At 44.6% G+C, this 19,679-nt stretch overlaps 1 protein-coding gene across 2 annotated transcripts in view; it reads left to right on the plus strand.

The window, feature by feature from the left end:
* Positions 1 to 19,679, plus strand: part of LOC126531848 (uncharacterized) — a 724,626-nt gene that overhangs the window by 634,766 nt on the left and 70,181 nt on the right. For both annotated transcript variants that reach the window (XM_050179589.3, XM_055071564.2), the window contains exon 5: positions 6,105 to 6,321. In XM_050179589.3, coding sequence (XP_050035546.1) covers positions 6,105 to 6,321 — 217 coding nt within the window. The remainder of the gene's footprint in view (positions 1 to 6,104; positions 6,322 to 19,679) is intronic.

Below are 19,679 nucleotides of genomic sequence, written 5' to 3' on the forward strand. Positions count from 1 at the left end.
TGGAGCTTGAGGGACCATTCAAGGCGTACACCAGTTTACCGGTTTGTCATTAGAATAAATGAGTGCATGTAAACAGAATGGAAACGCATTCGACAGCGGCGCGGAAATCATATGAGGTTTCGTGTAACAGCTGATTAAATGTAGCAATGGTGATCAAGCACGTACCAAAACTCAAAGTCCTGAGCGTCCACGGCTGGTTTCGCTGACCACAGCTGCAGGGAGCAAACACAGGTTCGTTTATTATTCCAAACAGTTCGTTAAACCTGTAAAATGTATGTTACGCACGCGACTTTTTTACGAAGTAGGAGTTCTCGCAAATGTTGCCTTCAACATGAAACGCGTGTAGGTGGTGTCAGGCGATATTCAATAAGGGACACAGTTTCGCAGGACGCGCACTTCTCATTCTTACCTCGGACTATGGCACTGATAGCTAAATCAGATGAAAGTAGTTAGTACGATCACCGTCAGCTTAATTCGTCTCGCATGAAGAGAACGCAACATACAACACTGCAAGTCTTAAAATCATGCCGCCCCGTTTGATTTCTGTGTCGCTTTCGATTTTGTTTGCATATTTGTTTGACATGTACTATCTTATTCGAATGAATTTACATTTTGCACTCCTCAAGACAACCCTGGTCGCCTCAGGTGCATTCTTGTAGTATTCACTGTAACCTTGAAGGACTTGCAGCTGGGCCAGTCGTTAATATGCCTTGGCGTCCTTTCTTTGGGTGTGTGGTTGTTTGCGTGTGTGTTCGCTAGTTTTCTTTCAATCTGAAGCAAATTAACGAGAGGTATTACACTCGTTTAGATTATGTGATTGCTTCTGTTTATTGCGCCTTTATTTTTCAAGTAATGTAGGTCGGTCAGTTGTGCAAGTATTGTCCTAGTTTTCATTTTCGAAGAGCGAAAGGCTAGACGATAGGACCTATATTTGAATCAGTCCATCAATCGATTAACCAACTAACCAATCAATCAATTAATCTTTATTGTTTCTGATACATATAATGACGTGTTATTTTTATACACGTAGGACCCCAGAACCCTTTCGAGGGTTATGACAGGGGTCCGTTTTTTAACATAAGTAATTACAAGTGAATAACTAGGTAAAGAAATAAATATTGGAGTAGCTTTGTTATAAATGCGTGCAAAATGTCTTTTTTTTTACAATGATTACTATCGTAAGCTAAGTGGATGAACGCACAAGTTGCTAATATAAATAAAATGATATAGATGATGTGATGTTATACGGTAAGGTGTTTCACAGTTTCGCGGCAATATAAAGAAGTGAGTGTAATCCATAATTAGTCCATATGTAGGGCGTGCATAATGGTACAGTTGAGTTAGAACGTATTGAATATGTGGATTTTTGAAATGCAAACTTTACTGACGGGCATAGAACAGCCTTATGTAAAAGTTATTCCCGCCGTGGTTGCTCAGTGGCTATGGTGTTAGGCTGCTGAGCACGAGGTCGCGGGATCGAATCCCGGCCACGGCAGCCGCATTTCGATGGGGGCGAAATGCGAAAACACCCGTGTACTTAGATTTAGGTGCACGTTAAAGAACCCCTGGTGGTCGAAATTTCCGGAGTCCCTCACTACGGCGTGCCTCATAATCAGAAAGTGGTTTTGGCACGTAAAACCCCACAATTCAATTCAATGTAAAAGTTATTAAGCAAGTAGTAAAACGCGATAATTGATACAAACTGTTATGGGTTGTATGTTTACTAATCCATAAGCATATGAAACAGGGTCTGTTTTTTGTATAAAAGGAATAAACGCGTAGTGCTGTGTTCTGTGCTACTTTAAGGGCTTCCAGCGTTGTCTGGTAAGTTAATCTGTAAATTCCTATGGCATATAAAATGTGGGAATGTGCGAAAGAATAATATAATGTTAACAATGTCTTTAACAGAAAAATGCAACGTAACCTGTAAAGAAGAGGTATTTTCCCGTAAATCTTAGGTGTTGTTTGATGAACATGTGTTTGCCATGAAAGCTGTACATCCAAGTGGACACCGAGCAATTTTGTATTATTGACTCTGTCTAGTGGTGTGTTATTTATTACAAGCGAATTATCAGACGTAAAATGAGTGTTTTTAGGCACAAAGTTAACGTAGCTACTTTTAGCAGTGTTAGCGAGAAGTTTGTTTACATGAAGAGAGAATTATAATTTTTAGAGCTGTTGTAGCTTTGTCGTTTAGCTTATTTTAGTTTCTCGCTGTTATAAATATCGTAGTATTGTATGCGTAAAGGATGCATTCTTCAGATATAACTGATGATAAATCATTAATGTAAGTTATGAACAGAAATGGCCTTAGAATTGATCCTTGCGGAACGCCATTATTCATTGTACATCGTGATGATAACACACCATTTTCGTGTACATATTGTTCCCTATTAAAAGTACTAATGCTGTTAGTTCGCTTATTCTTACAAAGCCTTTTCAACAGTCCCTAGATACATCAACAGTAGAAGGGCAGCGGATTGGGCGAGTTGGTGTTGCATGGTAACTATAAAATTCAAACAGCGCTAAACGACAGGACCAGAATGAGGAGGAGACAAACACGGCGCTGAACTTACAACTGATTTATTTGAAGTAAGAAGTCAACATTTATACGTACACAACTGGGCACGCATGCGCCCGGTCATACATCGATGATCAGATACAAACATCGGACTGCCAACATTCGCACGCGTTGTACCTGCCTAGCAATCTACCCTTTATGCAGCAATGCCATTTCTTTCGCTGACAAGATTAAAGATGTTTTGCTAACGCAACTATTAGATTTTCTGATGATATGAAATGCTTCAGTGACTTCTCTGGTAGTCTTGTCACTATGAAAAAATAACAATTTTACGCATTTACAAATACTGCAATGCTTTGCCAGGTTAGTGTCTTTTTTGTCTAATGAATTGGCATGCTCCATCAGTCTAATATTGATGCAACGGCCTGTCTGGCCTATGTAAGTTTGGCCACAAGATAAAGGAATTTGGTAGACAGCGCCCTTCTTGCAACTGATGTACTTATTGACATGATTGACCTTGCAAGCAGCATTCCGTTTAACACCTTCCTGCTTCCTCTGAACAGCTGCCGCTAATTTACCCAGCTTCATCGGAGCAGAAAAAACAACCCTCACACCATACTTGGCCCCTACTCTCTTAAAACGATGTGACAACGCGGGCTCATAAGGCATGACAACAACTTTTTTCCCCGCGACATTTTGTTTGGCCTGTTCCGAACATTTCAGCGTTTTTATAATCTTATTAGCACCAGCCACAATTACAGAATCTGGAAAACCGGCCTCTCTGCATCTCTGGGCTTGGACCATCAGGCTACTGGACATTTGATGAGTACACGATTTTTTGACAGCCATACCAATACATCCTGTTACAATTCCGAATTTAACAAGCTTAGAGTGACAAGACGCGTAGTTTACAAGAGGTTTTTCACTCCTGGGAGCGTATCGCCAGCATAAATGGTTAGACAAAAAGGTCAAACTCAGATCCAAGAACTGCAGGACGTTGCTCTGTCCAGACCCATGCTTAGAAAAAACATCGAGTAAGTCGGGCACACATTCAGCACCCTTAGACTTAACTATAATTAGGAAGTCGTCCACGTATAGAAAAATTCGAATAAACCTTCCCTTTAAGTCATTCTCTATTTTTCTGTCAACATAACTTAGAAAAATGTTACTAAGTATTGGGGCAATTTTTGCACCAATACACACCCCCGACTTTTGCTTGAATACCTTATCTTCCCACATTACATAGGTATTCTCTAAATAAAAGGATAAAAGTTCCATGAAAGATCCACTCGAAATGCCACAATTATTTTGGAATGCGCACTCATTGTTTTGGTCTGAGATGCAATTCTGAACACATTGCAGTAGTTGATTATGGGGAAGGGAATAGAATAAATCGACCACGTCTATGCTAAAACCAAAGCACGAAGCCGGGTTCTCCTGCAAGAGAAACTTTACGACTGCCTCCGAGTTAGGCACAACAAACGGGTCAGTCACGGAAAGTGCTGACAAATGCTTATTGAGGTAAGATGATACCACCAATTGCCAAGTTTGGCGTTCAGAGACAATTGCTCGAAAAGGAATGCTGGGTTTATGCGTTTTTGCCGAGAAGAAAATTCTCGGCATGCGCCCGGTCATCGATGTATGACCGGGCGCATGCGTGCCCAGTTGTGTACGTATAAATGTTGACTTCTTACTTCAAATAAATCAGTTGTAAGTTCAGCGCCGTGTTTGTCTCCTCCTCATTCTGGTCCTGTCGTTTAGCGCTGTTTGAACATCAACAGTACCTAAAGAATGGACGATCGGAAAGGTGGTTCCCCAACATAAGTCAGGTAACAAAAATTCACCAAATAACTACCGTCGCATTTTGTTGACTATTAGATGTTGTAAACTACTTGAGAATATAATTTTTTCTATCCTTGTTAAATTTGTCGAGTATAATTAACTCTTCACCCCAGCTCAGCACAGCTTTCACAAAACTTCCTCGTGTGACACTCAACTGGCTTGATTCACTCACGAGCTACACCAAATTTTGCATCGATCTTCTTTTCCCGGCTGTATTTTCTTAGATTTCTCTAAAGCGCTTGACAAGGTTTGCCACAGACTTCTCTTGTACAAATTAAATAAGCTAAATCTAGATCCTAACCTTCTCACGGGGATCAAGCTTTTTCAAACAACCCGCACTCAGTTTGTTACAGTTCATCGTGTTAATTCTTCTTTCAGTGATGTACATTCTGGGGTATCCCAAGGTTCAGTTCTGGGCCCTCTTGTTTTTCTCATTTATATTAACGACCTTCCTGCTACACTATCTTCTAACGTACACTTATTCGCTGATGACTGTGTAATCTTTTTCGCGAGATAACCAATGAACCGGATGTTAACAGGTTGCAACTCGATCTTAACTCAATATCTAACTGGTGTAACTCGTGATTAATGGAACGAAATATTAACAAATGTAAAGTACTATATGTATCCCGTATTTTTCGCCAATATGCCACTTTCCACTTGAACAGCGTTCCTTTAGAAACAGTTAGCTCTTACAAGTACTTAGGTGTCCATATAACTACAAACCTGTCATGGTCAATTCGCACCGAATACCTTAAGAACGCTAACCGTATGTTAGGCTATTTACACCGTAACTTCGCTAGCTCACTATGTAACCTGCAACACTTACTTTATAAAACTCTAATACGTCCTAACTTAGAATACGCTACTTCTGTATGGGATCTTGGCCAGGATAACCTGTAAACGGCCTAGAAATAACTCTGTTCGATTTAGCTTTTTTAATTATAATAGAACTGCGAGCATTTCTTCCATGAAACATAGTCTTAGTCTTCCTTTTTTACTGTCTGTCGGCGTAGAATTACGTCTAGCGCTCTTTCATAGGATTTATCGTCATCCTACACTGCACACGCAATTCTTTATACGACCCAATTATGCATATCACTTCGTGCGGCTCACTGTCATGAAGTTGAGACCTATCTATGCATATTTCCCAGTGTTTTTCTCCGTCGCACATGTATAGATTGCAAACACCTTCGCGCTGATATGTTAAATATTACTGATAACAGCCTTTTTCGTGAAACTTTAGCTAACATTGTATAACCAGGAGCTTCTTTTTTGTGACGCAGCAGCTAACATTGTATAGAAAGAAACCTGTTGTATTTTAACATGATGTTTTGTTCATCTTACTCGCTGCGTTTTGTTTATTTTCTATGTACCACATTTTCGTTTGTAACACTCCCCTCTATAATGCCTCTGGCCCTGTGGGTATGATAAATGAACAAACAAACAAAACAAACAAACAAACAAACAAACAAACAAACAAACAAATAAATAAATAAGTAAATAAATAAATAGTGATATAATTAGACAAGAGCGTTAGCAGCCTCTGCGTATTTTAATTCGGTTAGCAAAATGTCATGGTTAAGCCCATCGAACGCTTTCGTGAGGTCAACGAAAATACCCCCTGTAAGCAATTTGTACGCCATACCCATATATAGGAGTACGTATTCCTTAGCTAACGTTCTTTTTTGTAATCACTCGGCGTCTTCCTCCGTCAACCGCTGTCTATTTTTTTCGACAGGTGCCAACTGGCAGCGAGGAAGTCGTGGAGAACGGTCACTTCTTGGACGCCGAGGGCCTGTGGCACGCCCACTCTCGCGTCACCTTCGTGGCGCAGCCCAGCCACTTCTGGCACGGAGCCATGGAGGTGCGCTGCGCCTCGCATGCAGCGCTCCCTTACTTCGTGAGCAGCGAGGAGCTCACCGTGAGGGACTACGGACGCACCCTCGACGTGTCGGGTACGCCTAACCTTGCCCTTGTTCCAGACACTTCCGCGGTCCGAAAGTGCTTTCTGCCTGAAACCTTTGTAAGAGGGTCTTAACGGGTACAAAGACAAAAATGTGAGGCTTTTGCAGACTACCTCGCGATAGTGTTCGTCACCATGAGCCTATGTGTGACCACTATATGACGAAGGCTTCTCCGCGCGATCTTTAATTACCACTGTCCTGCGCAATTTGACCAGTAACGCAGCCAGAAAGCTTGTTTTGGGTGGCCATGAGGTGGGCGTTGTCGCAAGTTGTTCTATGCCAGATATCCCCAACACACACACACAATATCGTGAGCCATTCTACTCTGTGATGGTGGATCACCAGTGAACCTGTTTAGCGCACGACACAGGGTGACAGAATCTTGAACAAAGGTACGTGCATATTAACACGATGTATTTGGGAAAAGTTTATTTCTACAAGTCACAATCACGGGATGATTCCACCAGGACGATAACATACACAAAGTACGAAGCATTGTATACGCGGCACGCTTTCAAAATAGTGTCCAAATCCTTACTCGCTATTACTGCAACATCGTTAAGGCCCACATGGCACAAAATATTTGATGTCTGCGTCGAACGTCGCTTGGTGACATCGTTCCGAACCACAATCACGCAGGCCCTCTGCGTCGCCCAGATGCGTTCCTGAACTAATTGAACTCCTCAAAGTAAGATACATCAGAAAAATCGTAAAGTATGACCTGAACACAACCTACAGATATGATAGCGTCGGAGTTTAGTTTAAATATAACAGCAAACGTAATTCTGTTATGCAGAAACTCAAACACAAACCCCTTTCCTGAGCGGCGCGGCCCGCTCGGTTTCTTGCAACACCACCGGGCTCGTTTCCGCGCAGTCGCAAGAAACCTGCGGTTGCGGGGAAGCGTGACAAGCAGTCGGGGATCTTTGAAATCTATCGCGCTCCGCTCTTAAAGGTGAACCTTAAGCGTCCTACAAATATTTGTTATCATGATCGGTGGTCATCGTGACGATAATTATGCACACACTTTCTGGTATCACCTGTGTTATTAAGTGCGTCCGTCACATAAGACAATGAAAGGCTCATACCCCTTTAAGCAATGATTCTTACCACCGTAAATGAAAAATACGCGGTCCCGCCCTAAAGGCGAAACACCGACTGCGATAGCAAATTAGTAGATAGCTGTACGAAGTAAGGACAGTAGTTTTATCGGCCGTATAAGCTCGTAAACATTCGCCTACTAACTAAATTAGCAATGATAGAATATGTAATCGTGACTCAACGAGGACGTACTAAGGAACAGAGACACGGAGACAGCGTTGAGTTTGTTCGTCTGCTTCTTTCTACGTCATTGTTCCGTCGCGCTTACAAAGTCTATCACGGATTCAAACAAACTCGATGACATCGCTCGAACCAACTCGAAACCATCGCTCGATGACAGCGTAAACTGTCTGTGAAAATGCTGGAGTTAGGAATCGTGGCAGCAGCTGCGAGCGAATTGACCTCCGTGCATCTGTCGCTTCAACGCGAACGAAACGTCGAAAGCACAGCGCATACGAAGTTACCGGGACTGTGCGCATTGTGCGAACATCGTAGATCGCTTTAAAGATGAGGCCCGCGCAGCAGATCGCTTTCAATGTACACGAGCGCCGGAAACGCGTCCTTACGGCGTCCGTGATTCGCGTGGCCAACGCCGTAGAAGACGCCGCGATTGTGTCCACTCTGTATGGAGCGGCAGGCGAGGATGACATCAAGGCACCCTATAACCCTCTAGAGGGTGTTGCCCTAGCAGCCGCAGGAGAAGAACACCCCGCGTCCCTCTCGCCTGAACCCCCTGCCTCGCGCACCACAGGACACGGCACGCATACAGGCTGCATTCCTCGTTCGCGCACGCGAGATTGAACCAACGTTCTTAGACATACTTCAGTTTCACAGCTCGGCTCGGAAGGTGGTCGAAATGGTGGTCACGCGAACTAGTAGCGCTTCGATCGAGTCTTTCGTCACTTCTACCACCTCTAGTTTCGCTTCTGCTTTCATTTCTGTTTTCATTTCGGTGGTGCTGCTTCGTCTGTCGCTACTGAGGTAATGTTGTTGGCGCCGTCTGATGTGCTGCGGTTTCTTGCGGTGAAAAATTTCGCGCATAAGCATTTCGGCGTCTCAATATTAAGATGTTTCCCACGCAGTTCTACTTTGCCCGTGGCTGCTCCAGCAGCCAGATGAAACGTGATGCTGGTAGTGTAAGATTCGTCGGACGATCTCGCCGCTGCCACCATTTGTTAGAGTTGTCGAACGATCTCACCGCTGCCATCCAGATGTAAGATTTGGCAGTCGTAGCTGAAGGAAGGAGCTTGACTCTTCGTCGGGACTTAAGAGAGCAGGATTTATTTACATGTTATTTACAGTTGAACATGAGATACATCGACAGTCTAGCGTGACTCCCAAATGGTTCCCGCAAGACGAGCATACAGCAAACAGCTTACGTGCACACAGCTCACGAGTACATTTCGAGCACGACAACGAGCACACAGCTCACGAGTACATTTCTAGCACGACAACGAGCACCCTCTAGCAGCCGACAATCGCTGCTTATATGCACTCCGCTCGACGTCATAGTTGGACGTCATTGTAGATGATAGAGGAATTCCAGATCAAGCTACAGAACAGGTATTCGGCTTAAACTCAGGAAGAGGACCTTAGTGTTGGAGCAATGAACGACAATCTTGTGGGCATCATTAAGGAGTGTGCAATAGAAGTCGGCAGTAACTCTGTTAGACAGGATACCAGTAAGCTATCGCAGGAGACGAAAGATCTGATCAAGAAACGCCAATGTATGAAAGCCTCTAACCCTACAGCTAGAATAGAACTGGCAGCACTTTCGAAGTTAATCAACAAGCGTAAGACAGCTGACATAAGGAAGTATAATATGGATAGAATTGAACAAGCTCTCAGGAACGGAGGAAGTCTAAAAACAGAGAAGAAGAAACTAGGAATTGGCAAGAATCAGATGTATGCGTTAAGAGACAAAGCCGGCAATATCATTACTAATATGGATGAGATAGTTCAAGTGGCTGAGGAGTTCTATAGAGATTTATACAGTACGAGTGGAACCCACGGTGATAATGGAAGAGAGAATAGTCTAGAGGAATTCGAAATCCCACAAGTAACGCCGGAAGAAGTAAGGAAAGCCTTGGGAGCTATGCAAAGGGGGAAGGCAGTTGGGGAGGATCAGGTAACAGCAGATTTGTTGAAGGACGGTGGGCAGATTGTTCTAGAAAAACTGGCCACCCTGTATACACAATGCCTCATGACATCGAGCGTACCGGAATCTTGGAAGAACGCAAACATAATCCTAATCCATAAGAAAGGGGACGCCAAAGACTTGAAAAATTATAGACCGATCAGCTTACTGTCCGTTGCCTACAAAGTATTTACTAAGGTAATTGCAAATAGAATCAGGAACACCTTAGACTTCCGTCAACCAAAGGACCAGGCAGGATTCCGTAAAGGCTACTCAACAATAGATCATATTCACACTATCAATCAGGTGATAGAGAAATGTGCGGAATATAACCAACCATTATATATAGCTTTCATTGATTATGAGAAAGCGTTTGATTCAGTCGAAACCTCAGCAGTCATGGAGGCACTGCGGAATCAGGGTGTAGACGAGCCGTACGTAAAATACTGAAAGATATATATAGCGGCTCCACAGCCACTGTAGTCCTCCATAAATAAAGCAACAAAATCCCTATAAACAAAGCCGTCAGGCAGGGAGATACGATCTCCCCAATGATATTCACAGCATGTTTACAGGAGGTATTCAGAGACCTGGATTGGGAAAAATTGGGGATAAGAGTAAATGGAGAATACCTTAGTAACTTGCGCTTCGCTGATGATATTGCCCTGCTTAGTAACTCAGGGGACCAACTGCAATGCATGCTCACTGACCTGGAGAGGCAGAGCAGAAGGGTGGGACTAAAAATCAATCTGCAAAAAACTAAAGTAATGTTTAACAGTCTCGGAAGGGAACAGCAGTTTACGATAGGTAGCGAGGCACTGGAAGTGGTAAGGGAATGCATCTACTTAGGACAGGTAGTGACTGCGGATCCGGATCATGAGACTGAAATAATCAGAAGAATAAGAATGGGCTGAGGTGCGTTTGGCAGGTATTCTCAGATCATGAACAGCAGGTTGCCATTATCCCTCAAGAGAAAAGTTTATAACAGCTGTGTCTTACCAGTACTCACGTACGGGGCAGAAACCTGCAGGATCACGAAAAGAGTTCTACCTAAATTGAGGACGACGCAACGAGCTATGGAAAGAAGAATGATAGGTGTAACGTTAAGGGATAAGAAAAGAGCAGATTGGGTGAGGGAACAAACGCGCGTTAATGGCATCTTAGTTGAAATGAAGAAAAAGAAATGGGCATGGGCAGGACATGTAATGAGGAGGGAAGATAACCGATGGTCATTAAGGGTTACGGACTGGATTCCGAGGGAAGGGAAGCGTAGCAGGGGGTGACAGAAAGTTAGGTGGGCAGATGAGATTAGGAAGTTTGGAGGGTCAACATGGCCACAATTAGTACATAACCGGGGCAGTTGGAGAAGTATGGGAGAGGCCTTTGCCCTGCAGTGGGCGTAACCAGGCTGATGATGATGATGATGATGATGATGATGATGATGACCCGCCCTTTTGGAGGAGGCGGGCTCTCGACTTGGAGGAGGATGAGGGCTCACACACACGCACACACACACATGTTCACGGTCCGAAACCGACACCACACGAATTTCGTAGAACTCGGAGCCCTCCGGGGAGCGCGCCCGGGTAGCACACTGTCTTGCGTCTTGGTCGGCGCGTGGGAAGGAGCCTTCGTCGGCTTTCCCGCGGCAACTCCCCCACGCGTAGCAGATCAGGTCCGCGTTGTCGTGTTGCGCACAAAGCCTGCTTCGTCGAACTCCTTCAGTCACAACGGCGACGAGGCTAGAGCGTAACGGTGGCGGTTTCAGCACAAAGCCTGCTTCGTCAAGCGCATCCTAGCTGAAGCAACGGAGAGTGGAGGATGCGCGCATTTTTCCCGACACAAAGTCGACTTAGTCACGCTGTGGCTATAGGTTTGCGGCGGCGTTCCAAGATGAGGTTGCCACCGCTGGCGTAAATAGCTTGCAAACTCGCATTGCAGCTGGCCGTTCTTAACAGTAGTCACTCTTTTTTTCTCACCGCATCGATGGCAGAGAGTTTATGGAAACAAATGATCCGCCGAAAGAAAGAATGCCCCACAGATAAGTCCGACGTCTATGAATGTCATGTTGAGGACGACGATCTATGTTTTAATTCTTGAGAACAAACATATATTGATTCCACCGCTGGAAACATGGACGCTTGGTCACGGCACGATACCGCGACTTAGTTATTCCCGGTCTTCGCGAACACATCTCGAAGCCAATAAATGGGATGCGAAAGCAAAGTTCACCAACAGAAGCAGCTCGAATGTTGGCAGTCACTTCGGCGGAAGCTTGCAGGGATGCACTTCATGCAGGTGGCAAACCAATTGTACTTGGAACGTTGTTGGGCTTGCCTTCGAAATATACGCTACTGACTGTGATCAACAAGCTCAAGACCGTGATATCGCCTTCTGTGCTCTGAAAGCTTTAATTTATTGAAGATGACTCCATGCAGCAGCGACATGTGAATCGTTTTACACGAAGAAACTCGTACGTAGAATCTTTTGCGTTATGGAAAGTGCTGTCCGTGAAGAGCATGACACCTAAATTGCTGCATGAAGAGCTACAACAAAATCCACAAAATGCATTTTCGAGAGGCTATAGTACGTTCAAAACCATAATTGAAATCATTCCCAGAGAAGCAGACGGTTTGACAATTAAGCACGGCCAGGTGTGGATGACATCAAGCCAAAGTAAAACAGCGACATACAAGGTCATATGTGCACCACAAACAGTGTAGTACAGTACTTTCAATAGCTTTTGAACGTTATGTCTTGCTGTAGAGGCAACTTTGTTCGAGCAAGCCTCCGAACACAACCCTCAAGCGACTACAGAAACATAGGTATGGGCAATATGATGAAGGAAAATGCCTGTACCTTCAAATGTACGTGAGTCTGTACCCCCACAAGCCTCTTTATTCGCAGAGATATAAGGTCGTTCAAAACAATCCTGGCATATTCACTGTTAATGAACGCGTACAAAATTTAACATTAATTTATCACACTTTCGTGAATCCTGCTTCCGGCGATTTATTCTGGAACATCCTAGTTAGGCTGGAAAAACCATCCGCGAGTGCCTGCATTTGGATGGGAAGATATGTAATCGTTTAGATAACTAATCAAGTTTTATGTGATAATGCGCACTCACTTGACAAGAACGAAAAGAGCACGTGCACGTGACCCGCCAGTAAAAAATGCAGGATTACTTTGGAAAGAGGTTGATCAGGTAAATAAAAGACCCCTGTTACATTCTCCAGGGTAGCGTATCCCACCGCTGCCTAGTGGTTGCGACGCCTGTTTATCGAAGCTCGACCGACGTTACTTTTGAGTAGCGTACGTGGCGTTGTCGGCGGGCTGCAGGCGTCCGGTAGACCATGGAGACCAGGAAAGGACGAGACGATTTCTAGTGCGAAACTTGCACGTTTTATTCAATGGTTGTTGAAATATGAGAAGAGAATGAAGTTAAGAAGCGCATTGCGGGGCCCTTTAAAGTCGCGCACACACAAAAGGGCCTGTAAGCACTGCGGGGTGCCAGCCAGACCGGCAACCCTTCGAGACAACCAAAACAAATAGGGAATTCACCCTTCGTTTTGATGAGGCATAGTAGTCGAGCATCCTTAATGTTAGTTAATGTTAACATTGTCTCCACAATGTTAGCTGCCACTTTTGTTCCTAGGAAATAAAATAATGCTTTGACCTATGAATGTTTTGTTGTCCAATCAGTTCTTGCCAGTGGCTGCCGGTCACATTGAAGGTACGGTCGCAATCAAAATTGGGTGGCCATGGCTCTGGGCGCAGGAGAGGCTGCGGCGCCACACCGCGGCGCTGCCATCTCCATCGGGCGCCTGCTTTGAGGGTGCACCGAGTGGCGCCAATCTTCGCCCTCACCATAGTGAACTAGCAGGCTTTCTAGTGGCGCGAAGACGCTCCGAAGACCGAAGAGTGGACCGAAGACGCTCCCCTTGCTTGTCCGCGCTTGTGGCGAAAGTAGCGGCGGCGCTGTCATCTCCCACTCTTGCCATTTAGTTTTCTCTGCGGCATGGCCGGCGTGACTTTTTCCGTGTCGTGTGCTTGTTTATTCCCGTGAAAAAAAAAGAGCAGCGTCTAAACCATTGTTACGCACCAGGTTGCAGAACTGGATTTGCGCGTGTGTAACAAAGTTGTAGGTTAACTCCCTTTAAAGCCCCGAAATACGAAGGACGACGACTTCTTTGGGAACGTAACCTCCATCGGCTTGACAAGCCGCTTGACGCCAATTGCGCCGGGCGCGAGTTGCATCTTGAATTGCATTTTATTGCCGGAGACTACGTGCATACCATTAATGGTTTTGAACTTCGAATGCCAAGGGAAACGCTACGATTGCCTCTAATGCAGTTCCGATGATTTTGCCGAACCTGCATGCATATTTACACGAACTACTCTGGCTCCGCAAAGCGGCGTTAATTGCCATTAATTGTCTTAGCTATTACAGTCTTACCAAGAGCTTCATTGGATCAAACGTTCAAGAGTAATTTGTAAGTTTGCTTTTGACAGTTGAAGACCAGAATGCTGGTTCGTACAAGCAGCAGCAGATGACTTGTTGCTTGATGAAGGAGATCTTGAAGGCGCCGAAGGTTCGCTTGATAGCAGCTCTCTACATTATAGCACCCATACATTATTTACTGCAGTGACTCAAGACATACTTATTATGTGGCAGGCTATGTCGCAAGGAAGTGTATACTGAAAACAAAGTGTAGTGCATGCATGAACTAGCTTTTGCTACCTGCGTCAGATGGAAAGTGATTAAATGCGGCCGTTTTCACGAAATCTTGCAACTTCACTGGTCTTGCAACTTGCAACTGAAATCTTGCAACTTCGTCGGCGCCGATCGCACCCAGAGAGGGGAAGGCCCGGTCATCGCACTGACCGCATGTCTGGCTTGGACACGCCAGTTTGTGTTGCTGACAGGCGGCAGCCATATCATTGCTAATCGCTGAAACCTCTAATGAACGAGGTATTCCCGCGCTGGTCGTAATTCACCCGTGTCGGGAACCATTTTGACGAGGCCGTCGGCCCGTTCCCCATGATCGTGCGAACCGTCACCAAAGGGTGTCGCGGGGTGAACGGCCGATCACAACAGCTCGTCCACCGCCAGGAAGAGAGCTCGAAAGGGGGCAGTTCATCGGCGCCCCTTGAAGAGGGCTTGGCCGCTCAGCAGGCGCAGCTCCGGCTGGAAGTGCCAGGCTAGCCGGGAGGATCACGTCCAATGGCCATCTTGGAGGGAGGGTCGGCTGCAGGTCGTAGGCTCGAAACTGGCATTTTGGTGAGCAAGTCCGCACAGCGCCCGAGCAGCGACAAGGCAAGCGCCCTAAACTCCCTCCGAGATATGCCAGGTAATACTCCCCCTCTCTTAATTAATCCCGAGGTCAGAATCAGTGAGCGCCAGAAAGGCAGCCATAGGGAGCAGTGCTCAAACGAACCTAAACAAATTTATTAGTAATTTATATTTCAGACCCTAAACAAAGTTAAATGGTAGTGTGCCTAACGTTTTGATGAATTTCGTTTCTATCGTGTGTCAAAGAAGGCGCAACTCACGCAGCTCTGAGGCAAACTATTAACAAGCGGAGATTGTTTTAAACATACGTGAACAAACAATAATTGAAACGCCCACACACACACACACGCACACAAACAAAACTCTTCATGTTCCCTATCGAGAAATAAACACTTATCAAAACACAAGCTCATGAGCCGGCTACTTGCCTAATCCATGCACATTCCCCCGTCAACCTGTCCGCGGGCACGTGCGATGGGTGGATTATGTCCACGATAGCCGCTGAGTCACGGAGAACACAGCAGTTTTGGCCATTTATGGTCATGTCTCGCAAGTAAGGCTCTAGCAGCCGCATGTAGTCGTCGTTGTCCGTTAGCAACGAAAAAGCTACCTTTTCCTTGCGCAACCAATCGCCAAATGACCGGTTTCGTGACACTGAAAGCACACATTTGGTTTCTGTGCCTCGAACGCTTCAGCTCGGTTCTTCTGCTCTCGCACTTACCAGCGCCTATAGCTGGCGCGGAGAACGTTTCAATATGGAGGGGATAGAGGTGATGGAGGCGACACGAAAACGTGCGCGTCTCCAGATGCTGGCGGCTTACGGGCCTCTGGTATCTCTAAGCGCAATCCTTGACCAGGCTAAGGAAACGCAGAGATGTGTTGTAGAAGAAGAGGGTGCGTTTAACGTTGGCCATATAATATGCTGCGGAATACGAGCGACGACAAGCGCGGCTGTCGAGACCGAGTCACTCTGCCTGCAGACAAGCGCCGTAAAAGGCCCCCCGCATACTATAAAAGTTCAAGTCTGCAATGTAACCGGTGCCGTAAAGGTCAGTATTTCTCCTTACGTTCTTAAGCTATACGTGATGTACGAGAATTGACACCAAGCAGTTAATTGGTAGCGATCGGATGTAAACAAAGCGCAGTAGCCCCCATACCGCTGCATAAAATAAACGTTGTGTGCATTGATGATTTTATGCGCATTCATGGCTCCCTGCAATAGCTTAGTTGTGGAATGCTTGTTAAAAATGCCAGATAACACGAAAACATTTCAGTAGTGCCAATTTAGAAGATATGAGCTAGACGATGAGGTGTGTCCGCGTCCCGTTTCCAGCAATATTAGCATTTTCGCGTGCTGTACGGCGATTTCGCCAACGTGAAGGCGTTAAATAAAAATTCTTTTGCTAACTTTTCGGGCTTAAACTGCGCTACTTCGTCGTTCTAGTGTCATAAAAGCCCCAATGTGTTTTTTTCGGCTTCCACAATTAAATATGCATGTGGAAGCCTGCGAATTTACCCTGTAAATAATTAGCGCAGTTTTAACGTCGTTTGCGTGCTTAACATTGGTTTGTTTGTTTTCAGGGAGAACGCACGTGCAAGGCCGGTTTCTCTGGTCAATGCAAACATGTGTTTGCCACTTTGATATATTTGAACAGGTAAAACTTTTTACCACATGTGTTTATTCATTTTCGTTAGTTGGCTTACCTCTAATGTGCACCAAGTGACAGTGAATGTGTTTACCTTATGTGGAACTAAGAGCCACATTGTAAAAGGCGAACATATAAGCCAATGGCAATGACGCCTTTTCAATGCCATCTGGTGCTTTTTGTTGCACTTAGAACCGAGGTTCAAGAACATGTTTCTACTTAGCAATCAAGTATGTGTTGCTTCAGTCAATTCAAGTAGGCACAGGCTGTATTGATAACCACAGAAGGCCCAGAAATGTTTTAAACCTTCTGTGCTTTTTTATTTGTTTACTGTAGGATTTTGATTCTGAATGTGCTGAAAAATATTGTTGATGTAACTTACTAACACGGACGCAAAGGATGATACAAAATGGAACCAACGTATACAAGCGCTAACGCAGAACTGAAATGGTTCCCGTCTGGCTCATTCTTTTTCCGCACTACCAAGTTACATCATAGAATTCCAACCAGCCCCATCGCGACACTGTTAAGAAACATTTTCTTGAATCATATGAAAGATGCACAAAAAAGCCGAAACAGAGCGTATCTCAGCAAGGTATGTTTATTTTGATGTACAGGAGAAGTGCCACTTCTCTGGATTCATTGTCATGCACGGATGTACAACAACAGTGGGGACGTGCCAGTGCTGCCAGCATCTACAAATCAAGGCCAACTAGTTTGTTTTGCCACGTCGAGCAGCTTCAACCGATAAGTATCCCTGAAGATGTTCAAGCCCTGATTAGGAAAGAACTTATTGGTGCAGTACCACATTCTGCACTGGCAAAACGCAAAACTCGTGCAAGGAAAGTCAACCACTTTCACCAGCAATTCAAACATAGTCCGCGCCATCGACACAATTTTCACACAAGGTTGCTACTTGAGAGAGTACACAAAATTTTCATTTTTTGAATCCGTGCTAGATGGTGAAAAAACAGTCCTGAAAAGGTTTAGTCTTGAACATTTAAATGAAAATGAAAAGAGTTTCTATCTTCAAAATGTGTGCCTCTGCTATGCCAAAGCTAGGGAAATATGCCGCGAGACAACTGATGAGTCATCCACTCTGTGGCACAGCGAAAGAAAAAAAAAAGAATTTCTGGAAGCTTCTACAGAGATCTTTACACGATTAAAGAAAGTGGTACACGCAGTTTGGAAGCAAAGCTGGACAGGCTGTACTGCAGGGAGCCTTTCAAGGGAAATGAAGCCACAATGTATAAAAAGATAACGAGCCTCTTGTACTTGAAGAGTACGAGAAGACACATAACGAAAGCGTGAGCAAGCTGGGACTCGTCGTCATGCCAGATGTTCCTTGGCTTGGCTACAGGCCGGATGGAATAAGTTAGCAGAGGCGAACAAATGTCTTGCTGGAAGTGAAGTGTCCTGTTCAAGGCAAGCACTCTAGCATACAAAACCTCGTAAATGCTAGGAAACTGGCAATTATTGTGTGTGATGGACAAAATTATGCACTGAGACGTGCTCACAGGTATTATTCCCAGGTTCAACTGGGCATGCTTCTCCTTAAAGTGAAGGTGTGTCATATTATAGTATATTCAAAAGTCGAGAGCCTAGTCATTCATGTGCCGAGAGACGCCGAGCATATGCAGGCACTTGTAGACAGACTGCAGTATGTCTAATTCAAAAGGGCACTACCTAAGCTTGTGCAGATTAGCAAGGCTGTAAAGTACGGTGATTTTCATAGCTTTTTTCCTTGATGATCACTTCTATTCAGTGGGAGGGGGATACTTAGAAGAAAAGCTATTCAGCACTTTGTAATATTTACGAATTGCAATATATGTAGAAATAATTAGGCGATTGTTAATTTATAATTACTGTTCACTGCCTGCTAAAGAAAGTATAGCAAATTGTGAGAACTGAAATGGCAAGAGTTTTTGAAACATCGCAGAAGGAAAATGAGTAGTTCAAATTTTGTTCTATGTTTTGCAGCATAAGCATACATGGTCACCTGCGAATTTTGCTTGTATTCTGTCATTTAGGGCTTTTGGATGTCTAGTCACGGAGTTTCATTTTTACGCTACAACCTGTAATGTTTTCCCTGCAAATGACACCTTTACAAATGTCTACAGTGCACGTGTTGCAGAAAAAAGAAAGCTGTTAATCTTTCTTTTTATGAGCAACTATTTATTTTAAATTCTTCGGAAAGCTAGTCACACAGCAGCTCATAATTCCTGAAGAGCTTGTTTGCAGTCACTCTAAAGTGGTTGAGCAAATATAAGTATAGTTTTTTACTTGCAAATTAGTGTTTTTGCATTTAAAACTGGTTCTTCCTACCTGATATAGTTGCCTGCTTTTTTTGGACTTGACAGTACACGCATCATACCTATAAACATACTAAAATAAACATTCCTGCTGTATATATGTGTCTGTGCGTTGCTATCTGATATTCAATATTTACTATTTATATTAGAAAATGTTGATATTCGCCCACCTCTCAACTTTCATATGTGTCTTAACTTAATGTGTAGACATCACTTCCATGTGTATAGGCTGTCTGAAAATAAATGTATGCCAGATGCAAATACAGGTGTGGTATAGTTGGGACAGTTGTCAGTTGTCTGTGTAATGAGTTGTTAAAGGACAACGGAGAGACTCGAACCAAGAAAGGAAAATAATCGGCTACAACTTAAGGGCAAATAAGTCGATGGACACAGTACAAGAGGGTCTTTAGTGCGACATGTCATGCAAGAAAGTAAAAACAACTACATCGAGAGTGCATAGTGTCCAAAAACTGTGCATGTCGTCTCACAGTTTCCCACTTGGCGTTATAGAATTGGTGGGTCAGTGGTCGTGGTGGTGTGTTTCTCCTTGGAGGCTAGTCGAAGCACCGGTGGCACTGTTATATAGCTGTCTTTGACGGTCGACAACATATCACCGTGATACCGTGTGCAATACCTGTCCACGTTGTACTCGAGAATATCGGCGGCCGTCAGCACCTCTGGTGGACGTCAACCCAGACACAGGCTCTGCGGCCAGTGCTTACGGTTACTCTCCAAGACACGTGCGTAATGGCACTGCAAGAAGTGCTGCTCAGCAGAAATCACCCTTGGTCTCAGGAATGCCCTAAACAGCTACATTGAGTGGGCTTCCCCCAGCACAGGCCCACGGCTGGAATGGC

Source organism: Dermacentor andersoni, chromosome 5 (assembly GCF_023375885.2).
Source record: "Dermacentor andersoni chromosome 5, qqDerAnde1_hic_scaffold, whole genome shotgun sequence".
Taxonomy (NCBI): Eukaryota; Metazoa; Arthropoda; class Arachnida; order Ixodida; family Ixodidae; genus Dermacentor; species Dermacentor andersoni.